The sequence below is a fragment of the Salmo salar genome, chromosome 01, assembly GCF_965601325.2.
Source record: "Salmo salar chromosome 01, fSalSal1, whole genome shotgun sequence".
NCBI classification, from domain to species: Eukaryota; Metazoa; Chordata; class Actinopteri; order Salmoniformes; family Salmonidae; genus Salmo; species Salmo salar.
The window spans coordinates 100,201,175-100,213,261 of NC_138291.1; the positions used below are offsets into that span (position 1 = coordinate 100,201,175).

The following is a 12,087-nucleotide window of genomic DNA, read 5'->3' on the forward strand; positions in this document are numbered from 1 at the left end:
TGTAGCAGGCCTCTAGGCCAAAGGAGCTCCCCAATTATTTAACTTTTGCTAACAGATAAAAGTGGCTTAGAAAATTATACATCCCTTTAATGCTGGGCTATATTTTGACTGGTTTCTAGGCCTCTAATTGCATTTGATGTCAACTTTAAGCAATGCTTAAATCTTAATGAAGATCAAAAAGACCTAAGAAATGTCTGAGAAAGGAGTAAGACTGTGACAGTCCCAAATGGCAAAGTGAACTACATTTGACCAGGGCCCATAAGGACATAGGGGGCCATTTGCAACGCAGCCTCAGACATAAAAACATGAGTGCCTGTAACGCCCTGGCCATAGAGAGGGCTTTTTGTTCTTTATTTTGGTTAGGACAGGGTGTTACATTGGGTGGGCGTTCTATGTTCCTTTCTCTATGTTTTTGTATTTCTTTGTTTTGGGCCGTGTGTGGCTCCCAATCAGGCACAGCTGAAGCTCGTTGTTGCTGATTGGGAGTCACACATAAGGAGCATGTTTTTCCTTTGGGTTTGGTGGGTAATTGTTTCTGTTAGTGTTTTGCACCTGACAGGACTGTTTGGCTGTCGGTTTTCTTGTTTTGTTTGTATAGTGTTCTTTCTTTATTAAATATTCAATGATGAACACTAACTCCACTGCACCTTGGTCTACTCTCTCTCACGACAGCCCTTACAGAATTACCCACCACAAGAAGACCAAGCAGCGGAGAAGAGGGCAGATGGAAGTCAAGGAGGACTATAGGAAGCAGCGCGCTCGGGAGGAGATGGCATCCTGGTCGCTGGAAGTATTGGAGGAAAGAATAGACTGGACTTGGGAACAGCTATTTGACCATTGCAGCAACCTGCCGGGGAAGCAGGTGGAGGTGAAGAGGCAGCCCCAAAAATTATTTGGGGGGGGGGCACACGGGGAGATTGGTGGAGTCAGGCGTTAGACCTGAGCCAACTCCCCGTGCTTACCGGAAGCGGTGTGGTACTGGTCAGGCACCGTGTTATGCTGTGGAGTGCACGGTGTCCCCAGTGCGCGTTCAAAGCCCGGTGCGCTACATACCAGCCCCCCGCAAGTGCCATGCGAGTGCAGGCATCGAGCCAAGGCAGATGGTGCCAGCTCAGCGCGTCTGGTCTCCAGTGCGCCTCCTCGGTCCAGGTTATCCTGCGCCGGCATTGCGCACTGTGTCTCCAGAGCGCTGGGAGGGTCCAGTTCGCCCAATGCCTGCTCTCCGCCCGTGCCGGGCAAAAGTGGGCATTCAGCCTGGAGTGTGGGTAAAGAGCGTCCGTACCAGAACTCCAGTGCTCCCCCACAGCCCGGTTTATCCTGTGCCTCCGCCTCGAACCAGGCCTCCAGTGGGTCTCCCCATCCTGGTCAGTCCTGTGCCTGCTCCACGGACCAGGTCTCCAGTGGGTCTCCCCATCCTGGTCCATCCTGTGCCACCTCCCAGGACTGGGCCTCCAGTGGGTCTCCCCATCCTGGTCCGTCCTGTGCCACCTCCCAGGACTAGGCCTCCAGTGGGTCTCCCCATTCTGGTCCGTCCTGTGCCACCTCCCAGGACTAGGCCTCCAGTGGGTCTCGCCAGTCCGGAGCCGCCAGAGCCGCCCGCCAGTCCGGAGCCGCCAGAGCCGCCCGCCAGTCCGGAGCCGCCAGAGCCGCCCGCCAGTCCGGAGCCGCCAGAGCCGCCCGCCAGTCCGGAGCCTCCAGAGCCGCCCGCCAGTCCGGAGCCACAAGAGCCGCCCGCTAGTCCGGAGCCGCCAGAGCCGCCCGCCAGTCCGGAGCCGCCAGAGCCGCCCGCCTGTCCGGAGCCGCCCGCCTGTCCAGAGCCGCCCGCCTGTCCGGAGCCGCCAGAGCCGCCCGCCTGTCCGGAGCCGCCAGAGCCGCCCGCCTGTCCGGAGCCGCCAGAGCCGCCCGCCTGTCCGGAGCCGCCAGAGCCCGCCTGTCCGGAGCCGCCAGAGCCGCCCGCCTGTCCGGAGCCGCCAGCCTGTCCAGAGCAGTCAGAGCCGCCCGCCCGCCGGCCGGGCGCAGTCAGGGTCGCCCGCCAGACCTTCGGCGTGGCCAGGTGCGCCGCCTAAGAGGGCGACGCCAAGGGTGGAACAGAGGCCACGTCCCACACCTGAGCCGCCGCCGTAAGAAGGCCCACCCGGACCCTCCCCTTCAGTGTCAGGTTTTGCGGCCGGAGTCCGCACCTTGGGGGGGGGGGGGGGGTTACTGTAACGCCCTGGCCATAGAGGGGTTTTTGTTCAGGCCAGGGTGTTACATTGGGTGGGTGTTATGTTCCTTTCTCTATGTTTTTGTATTTCTTTGTTTTGGGCCGTGTGTGGCTCCCAATTAGGCATAGCTGAAGCTCGTTGTTGCTGACTGGGAGTCACACATAAGGAGCATGTTTTTCCTTTGGGTTTTGTGGGTAATTGTTTCTGTTAGTGTTTTGCACCTGACAGGACTGTTTGGCTGTCGGTTTTCTTGTTTTGTTTGTATAGTGTTCTTTCTTTATTAAATATTCAATGATGAACACTAACTCCGCTGCACCTTGGTCTACTCTCTCTCACGACAGCCCTTACAGTGCCATGAAGACATAAGCCTGTAAACAGCAGTAGGAAAGGAACACACTTATTCACTTTAACAAGAATGCACTAAACTGGCAAATAAAGTCGATTAGGATCTGTTGGGTGAATTAAAAGGCATCACAGGAGGAATTGTGCAATCAAGGCGCAGCTTTACAGACTCTGAATCTAACTATTAACTTTAGAAAAAAGCAGTGGGGATCTCTCTCTCACCATGGGTACCAACACCCCTTAAACGGTTCAGTTCCTCTGCCTCCCATCTCAGATGACAGGCTGTGTCTCCAATGGCACCCTTTGCCCTATAGTGCACTACTTTTGACCAGGCACCATAGGGCTCTGTTGAAAAGTAGTGCACTAGGCTATATAGGAAAGAGGGTGCCATTTGAGACGCGCACACATTTACTGGAGAAATCAGTGTAAATAAGTAAAGTTATAATTGAAGCTACTTCCAGAGTTCATCGCTAATATTTTCTCTGAGACAACCTGGGGCTGAAATCCCTCTGTCTTGAGTGATTCATAGTAGCCCACTCGCCCTCTTGGTGTGTGTGTGCATGTGTATGAGAGAGAGGGAGAGAGAGATGGGGAGACAGTGGGACAGAGACCAGAGAGACAAGAGAGACAGAGGGGGAGAGAGAAACAGAGAGACAGAAGGGGAGAGACAGGGAGACCAAAGAGACAGAGGGGGAGAGAGAGAGACACAGAGGTGGAGAGACAGAGGGGGAGAGAGAGGGGGAGAGACAGGGAGACCAGAGAAAGAGGGAGACCAGAGACCCGAGAGACACAGCGGGAGAGACAGAGAGGGGGGGAGAGACAGGAAGATGAGAGAGGCGGAGGGGGAGAGAGAGGGAGAGAGACAGAGACAGAAGGGGAGAGACAGGGAGATGAGAGCGACAGAGAGACCAAAGAGACAGAGGGGGAGAGAGAGACACAGAGGTGGAGAGACAGAGGGGGAGAGACAGGGAGACATAGCGGGAAAGACAGAGACGGGGAGAGACAGGAAGACGAGAGAGACCAGAGGGTGAGCGAGACATGGAGACAGAGAGACAGAGAGAAAAAGGGGGAGAGACAGAGGGACCAGAGAGATAGAGGGGGAGAGAAAGGGACACGAGAGAGAGACCAGAGAGAAAGCGGGGGAGAGACAGAGGGGGAGAGAAGAAAATGAGACAGAGGGTGAGAGAGAGAGAGAGAGAGAGAGAGAGAGAGAGAGAGAGAGGGAGAGGATGAAAGAGACAGAGACAGAGGGGGAGAGAGAGAGAAAGGGAGAGAGAAAGAGAAAGAAACAGAGAGACAAGAAAAGAGAGAGAGAGAGAGAGAAAGGGGAGGGACAGAGACAGTGAAACAGAGAGACAGGGAAACGAGAGAGAGAGAGAGACCAGAGAGACAGGAAGACCAGAGAGACAGAGTGGGAGGGACAAAGAGGGAGAGACCAAAGAGACAAAGGGGGAGAGACAGGGAGACGAGAGAGAGAGACCAGAGACAAAGAGGGGGAGAGAGTAAAACGAGAGAGACTTAAGAGACTGGAGAGACAGCGTGTGGGAGAGACAGAGAGTGAAAAAGACAGAAACAGAGAGACAAGAAAAGAGAGAGAGAGAAAGGGGAGAGACAGAGACAGTGAAACAGAGAGACAGAGGGGCAGATGGGCAGAGACAGCGGGGCAGAGACAGAGAGACCAGAGAAAGTGATACAATGGGGGAGAGACCAGAGAGACAGAGGGGGAGAGAGACCAGAGAGACAGAGGGGGAGAGAGACAGAAAGACAGAGGGGGAAGACAGAGGGGGAGAGAGAGAGGCAGATGGGGAAGACAGATGGAGAGAGACAGAGGGGGAGAGAGACAGAGGGGAGTGACATGGAGATGAGAGAGACCAGAGATACAGAGGGGGTGAGATACAGAGGGGGAGAGAGACAGAGGGGGGGACAGACAGGAAGACAAGAGAGAGTAAGAGAAACCAGAGAGACAGAAGGGGAGATACAGAGAGACCAGAGAGACGGGGGGGAGAGAGACAGAGAGACCAGAGAAACAGAGGGGGAGACACAAAGACACCAGCGAGACAGAGAGACAGAGGGGAGTGACAGAGGGGGAGAGACAGAGAGACCAGAGAGACAGAGGGGGAGCGACAGAGAGACCAAAGAGACAGAGGGGGAGACACAGAGAGACCAAAGAGACAGAGTGGGAGACACAGAGAGACCAGAGAGACAGAAGGGGAGATACAGAGAGACACAGAGAGAGACACAGAGAGACCAGAGAGACAGAGGGGGAGAGACAGAGAGACCAGCGAGACAGAGGGGGAGAGACAGAGAGACAGAGGGGGAGACACAGAGAAACCAGAGAGACAGAGGGGGAGACACAGAGAAACCAGAGAGACAGAGGGGGAGACACAGAGAAACCAGAGAGACACAGAGAGAGACACAGAGAGACCAGAGAGACAGAGGGGGAGACACAGAGAGACCAGAGAGACAGAGGGGGAGACACAGAGAAACCAGAGAGACAGAGGGGGAGACACAGAGAAACCAGAGAGACAGAGGGGGAGACACAGAGAAACCAGAGAGACACAGAGAGAGACACAGAGAGACCAGAGAGACAGAGGGGGAGACACAGAGAGACCAGAGAGACAGAGGGGGAGAGAGAGAGAGACCAGAGAGACAGAGGGGGAGACACAGAGAGACCAGCGAGATGGAGGGGGAGAGACAGAGAGACCAGAGAGACAGAGGGGGAGAGAGGGCACTGCAACAAGGCCCCAAGTTTGGCCTGACGCTTTGTTTAATAACGTATGTCTTGTTGGTGACAGTGAGGAGTAAGTAGGGGTTTCTATTAAACCCACATAAACCTTCTCTCTCGACCACAAGAAAAGGAAGTGCAGGAAATGTCTTCGGCTCAAACTTTCTGGCATAACCACTTGGAAAATGTTAGTTAAAACAATCATATCTATCAAAATATTTTGGAACTTCTGGCACCTCGACATTATTATGTTAGATGGGGCACGAAGTACGTGAAACAGCTTTTTCCTGCAATCTATAGCCAAAATCACTATGCAAAAAAATATGGAAGATGGTTAAACAAGCTAATCTAACTGGCTTGGTAGCTAGTTATAAGGTTGGGAGATAGATTCCCTATCTAGCTGGCAAGCTTAAAACAACTTCATAAAATTGCTGGTCCAGTCAGTGTACCCCCTTCACAAAATACAGCTGACAGATTTATTTATAAAAAATTATGATCAAATTTGGGTTTAAAAATTTAGTTTAGTAATTAATTGAAGATCTGAAAAATTCTAAAACAGGACAAATCTGAGGGGGCACATGCCTTTTTGTTCCCTACTGGCATGACGCCACTGTAAGGCTCTGGTCCTAGGGTTAGTATAATGTGTGGTTGTTCAGTGGTTCTCCATAAGGCTCTGTCCCTGTGTAGTTTGTGGTTCAGTACGGACCTCGGCCCAGGTTCATCTCCGTGCAGCGTCTCCCTGGGTTGCTGTGGACACGGCACTTGAACACGGCTCCCGGGGTGTGAAGTGAGCTGCTGTAGGAAGAGTTGGCCTTGGGGGCCCCAACCAGAACCCTGTAGACAGAAAGAAACATATTGTGTAAACTTTACATATCCGGTCACAGCAGTCAGTCACATAATTAAGGAGAAGAAGAAGAGTTGGCTTTGGCCTCCTACCAGCACCCCGTAGACAGAGACAATGGGCCCCTACCATCACCCTGTAGACAGAGACAACGGGCCCCTACCATCACCCTGTAGACAGAGACAATGGGCCCCTACCATCACCCTGTAGACAGAGACAATGGGCCCCTACCATCACCCTGTAGACAAAAACAATGGGCCCCTACCATCACCCTGTAGACAGAGACAATGGGCCCCTACCATCACCCTGTACAGAGAGACAATGGGCCCCTACCAGCACCCTGTAAACAGAGACAATGGGCCCCTACCATCACCCTGTAGACAGAGACAATGGGCCCTACCAGCACCCTATAGACAGAGACAATGGGCCCCTACCAGCACCCTGTAGACAGAGACAATGGGCCCCTACCAGCACCCTGTAGACAGAGACAATGGGCCCCCACCAGCACCCCGTAGACAGAGACAATGCGCCCCTACCATCACCCTGTAGACAGAGACAATGGGCCCCTACCATCACCCTGTACAGAGAGACAATGGGCCCCTACCAGCACCCTGTAAACAGAGACAATGGGCCCCTACCATCACCCTGTAGACAGAGACAATGGGCCCCTACCAGCACCCTGTAGACAGAGACAATGGGCCCCTACCAGCACCCTGTAGACAGAGACAATGGGCCCCCACCAGCACCCCGTAGACAGAGACAATGCGCCCCTACCATCACCCTGTAGACAGAGACAACGGGCCCCTACCATCACCCTGTAGACAGAGACAATGGGCCCCTACCATCACCCTGTAGACAGAGACAATGGGCCCCTACCATCACCCTGTAGACAGAGACAATGGGCCCCTACCATCACCCTGTACAGAGAGACAATGGGCCCCCACCAGCACCCTGTAGACAGAGACAATGGGCCTCTACCAGCACCCTGTAGACAGAGACAATGGGCCTCTACCATTACCCTGTAGACAGAGACAATGGGCCCTACCAGCATCCTGTAGACAGAGACAATGGGCCCCTACCAGCACCCTGTAGACAGAGACAATGGTCCCCTACCATTACCCTGTAGACAGAGACAATGGGCCCTACCAGCACCCTGTAGACAGAGACAATGGGCCCCTACCAGCACCCTGTAGACAGAGACAATGGGCCCCTACCAGCACCCTGTAGACAGAGACAATGGGCCCCTACCAGCACCCTGTAGACAGAGACAATGGAAGGGACACAGTTATTATTAAAGTACACCATAGTGTCAAACAGTCATGATGATGTCACACAGTGAAGAAAAACAAGTATTTAACATCTGCTAAATATGTGTATGTGACCAATAACATTTGATTTGATGAGAAGAGCAAGAGAAAAACACCTTGAAGGATGGGAGTCACCCGGCATCAAGAATACAGTGTCAACAACACACATCCTGTCTCGATGAAGTGGCATAATGGCATCTCATAATCGTCTTCATCAGGCCCACTGTAGCACAGAGTAATTCCCCCATGTTCAATACAAGTATGGTAGCCTATATTCAGGGTGGAACTGGGGTAGAACATGTGGAACCGGAGTTCACAAAGTGAAATACTTTTGATGTGAATTCTAAAATGCAACATGGGTGAGTTCACCGAATTTCACAATTCCACCCCTGGATGGACACTGGGTGTATAAAACATTAGGAACACCTCTTTCCATGACAGACTGACCATGTGAATCCAGGTGAAAACTATGATCTCTTATTGATATCACCTGTTAATTCCACTTCAACTCAATATTAGGAAGGTGTTCCTAATGTTTGGTACACTCAGTGCATAAGGCATCAGCAGACTGACTCATGACAATGAAGACAATGGTGGGTGTTGTGACAGCTATGGGACATGATCACTTAACCCTTGGCTACATGCTGGAATCTGGGACAGGTCAACTAGGCTTCTACATGCTGGAATCTGGGACAGGTCAGCTAGGCTGCTACATGCTGGATTCTGGGACAGGTCAGCTAGACTGCTACATGCTGGAATCTGGGACAGGTCAGCTAGACTGCTACATGCTGGAATCTGGGACCAGTCAGCTAGGCTGCTACATGCTGGAATATGGGACCAGTCAGCTAGACTGCTACATGCTGGAATCTGGGACCAGTCAGCTAGGCTGCTACATGCTGGAATCTGGGACCAGTCAGCTAGGCTGCTACAGAACAAAAGGTCCAAAAGAAACCAAACAACACTGCACATCAATCGAACTGTTGACATAATTAAGATAAGACAATATGTCACCATCATAGAAATCAACTGTTTTTCTAAACAAGAGAAAGGCGTTTACGCACAGTCAATTGAGACAGTCTATTGATTTCGAAAATTATACTTATTTACTTAGTGATTTTGTAGGCGATAGCTCAAATCATTTGGCTATTCTTCAACATATGCAAGCAGGTTACACAGCGTGCACAAAAGTGAATGGCTCAAATACAATCCATAAGAATTGCGCAACAACCAAACGCTGCCATTAAAGGTCAAGCAAGGGAGGATACATACGTGCATAAACAGTCCCGACTGCAATTACAGTCACTATACGATAGTTAACAGCCTTGATAGGCCTCTTGATAGCTTGAGACTCACCAGCGCGTATTGTCATGATAGTGCTCCAGAACAGAGTATCCAAAGAAACTCGAGTCAGGTCCACGGAACACAACAGCATGTTCTAAGTCAATGTTGTAGGAGTGAACTACAGAAACAGACAAATACACGCAGAGAACATCCAAAAGGCTCCTCTTCTGATTCAGAACATGACCCATCCTTTGGCGCATCCTTGAGAGGAACAACACTATGGAAGAAGTATATAAAACAAAACAAAGCCCTTCAAGGTTTCAGTGCTACAGAAAAAGTTACAAAAACGAACAGTTCCGACTACTTTCTGAAGTCTAGCACTATGAACATAGAAAAACGACAGGGGTAGGGGCTCGAGAATAAAAAATAACGGTCCGTTGAAAAGTGACGATCTCGTCAGCTGCTCTGCAGACTGAATGTGAAGAACTGGTGCTGTCTCCAGCACGGAGTTGCTTGCGGTGGTGATAAGTGCGGTCATGGCAGAAGGAGAATTTCTCAATGGGTTCGCGGCTCAAGCGTCACATTTCACCAAATAACCCGCCTCGCGCTTCCAACGTTTACGAACGACGATGCCCTCTGCCGTTTGGTATGGGGAGCGAATCAATTGCCAAAGACGAATGGCCTGTTGTTGACCAATCCAATTTGTTATTGGCTGCTGATGTTTGATATATGTCTTCATTACTTGTTCAAATGTTTTGGAATCGCTTTCTTGTAAATGCTTGTCTTTCTTGTAAATTGAAATCTGCAATAAAATACTAATGCTTGGTTCAGTTTCCCAGGCCATTCCCATGCTAAAACGTTAGCAGTTGGGGAAGCATGGTTTGCTGTAATACCTTGTCCATAGAACGCTTATAGGGTAAGGAAACCAATATGTATTGTAACGACCATGGGTTTATAAGCGCGGATATCGACTCTGCCGCTGGAGCATGCTTTTGCGACACAGTCGATAGCGCGCTGGACTTCGGGCTAGAAGGTCGAGGGTTTGAGACCTGCTCCCTGCTGTTTCATTACAGTAATTTGTCCTTTGGGTAAATCTATCCCTTTAACCTGTTGGGTCTAGGGGGCAGCATTTGCACGCCTGGATAAAAAAAATGTACCCGATTTAATCTGGTTACTAATCCTACCCAGTAACTAGAATATGCATATACTTATTATATATGGATAGAAAACACTCTAAAGTTTCCAAAACTGTTTGAATGGTGTCTGTGAGTATAACAGAACTCATTTGGCAGGCAAAACCCTGAGACATTTTCTGACAGGAAGTGGATACCTGATGTGTTGTATTGACTTTAAACCTATCCCATTGAAAAACACAGGGGTTTAGGAATATTTTGGCACTTCCTATTGCTTCCACTAGATGTCACCAGCCTTTACAAAGTGTTTTGAGTCTTCTGGAGGGAGATCTGACCGAACAAGAGCCATGGAACGGTGATGTCCCATTAGACACCTGGCGCGCTAGTTCATGTTGGGTACCCTCGTTCCAATACGTTATAAAAGAGTATGCATTCGTCCACCTTGAATATTATTCATGTTCTGGTTAAAAAAAAAGGCCCTAATGATTTATGCTATACAACGTTTGACATGTTTGAACGAACGGAAATATATTTTTTCCCCTCGTTCATGACGAGAAGTCCGGCTGGCTTACATCATGTGCTAACGAGACGGAGATTTTTGGACATAAATGATGAGCTTTTTTGAACAAAACTACATTCGTTATGGACCTGTGATACCTGGAAGTGACATCTGATGAAGAGAATCAAAGGTAATGGATTATTTACATAGTATCTCCCCAACATGACGTCTAGTCTGTATCGCAACGCGTATTTTTCTGGGCGCAGTGCTCAGATTATTGCAAAGTGTGATTTCCCAGTAAGGTTATTTTTAAATCTGGCAAGTTGATTGCGTTCAAGAGATGTAAATCTATAATTCTTTAAATGACAATATAATATTTTACCAATGTTTTCTAATTTTAATTATTTAATTTCTGACGCTGACTTGACTGCCGGTTATTGGAGGGAAACGATTTCCTCAACATCAATGCCATAGTAAAACGCTGTTTTTGTATATAAATATGAACTTGATAGAACTAAAAATGCATGCATTGTCTAACATAATGTCCTAGGAGTGTCATCTGATGGAGATTGTAAAAGGTTAGTGCATCATTTTAGCTGGTTTTATGGTTTTGGTGACCCTGTCTTTGACTTGACAAAACATTACACACAACTCTTGTAAATGTACTGTCCTAACATACTCTAAATTTATGCTTTCGCCGTAAAACCTTTTTGAAATCGTAAAACGTGGTTAGATTAAGGAGATGTTTATCTTTCAAATGGTGTAACATAGTTGTATTTTTGAAAAATTTGAATTTTGACATTTATTTGGATTCAAATTTGCCGCTCTTGAAATGCACCTGCTGTTGATGGAGTGCACCACGGGTGGCACGCTAGCGTCCCACCTAGCCCCAAGAGGTTTTAACAAGGACCTAATTCCTTGAGTTAAATTAAATGGAACAGACAACATAGATTACTGCTATTGTGGCTGCCAAAGTAATGAGTGAGTAAGTAAAAAGGCTCTTTTTAAATCTTACCCATTTCTAATACAGATGTTATTCATTTCCAAACCTGAAAATGTGTTATGAAACAGATTTCCCTAATTTCCTCTGTCAGTTTGCGAAACAGTTCTATTAATACTTATACACTTCCTGATGTGAAATGTCCTGTTTTGATTAGAGCTGGTGTTATTCTGTTCACTCCTTACAGTTAGAAAACAACCAGGTGATCACTTCATCATCCTCAGAACCTTTCATCTTATCATACAGATCGAAAAGGTGGAAACACCCCAATAGGTGACTATCCAGGAAAAATTTACAAAATGTCCTACCGAAATAAAATGTATGAAAGTTGCACATGTACATACTGTAAACACAGCATACATACTGTATATTCACTGAGTGGAAAAAACCCCATTAAGAACACCATCCTAATCATATGGAGTTACACCCCCTTTTGCCCTCAGAACAGCCTCAATTCGGCGGGGCATGGACTCTACAAGGTGTCGAAAGCATTCCACATGCTGGTCCATGATGACTCCAATTCTTCCCAGTTGTGTCAAGTTGGCTGGATGTCCTTTGGGTGGATCATTCTTGATACACATGGGAAACTGTTGAGCATGAAAAACCCAGCAGCATTGCAGTTCTTGACACAAACCGGTGAGCCTGGCTCCTACTACCATACCCCGTTCAAAGGCACTTAAGTCTTTTGTCTTGCCCATTCACCCTCTAAATGGGCACACATACACAATCCATGTCTCAATTGTCTCAAGGTGTAC

The 12,087-nt window shown here is 49.0% G+C and overlaps 1 protein-coding gene across 1 annotated transcript in view; it reads right to left on the reverse strand.

Annotated features, from left to right (window-relative positions):
• LOC106610997 (integrin alpha-9) overlaps positions 1 to 9,315 on the reverse strand; it is a 161,202-nt gene extending 151,887 nt beyond the window's left edge. Inside the window, exons 1-2 of the mRNA XM_082978367.1 lie at positions 8,773 to 9,315; positions 5,978 to 6,105 (exon numbers count right to left, since the gene is read on the reverse strand). Of these exons, the coding sequence (XP_082834493.1) occupies positions 5,978 to 6,105; positions 8,773 to 8,960 (316 nt within the window). The 5' untranslated portion in view covers positions 8,961 to 9,315. The remainder of the gene's footprint in view (positions 1 to 5,977; positions 6,106 to 8,772) is intronic.
• Positions 9,316 to 12,087: the final 2,772 nt, after the last annotated feature.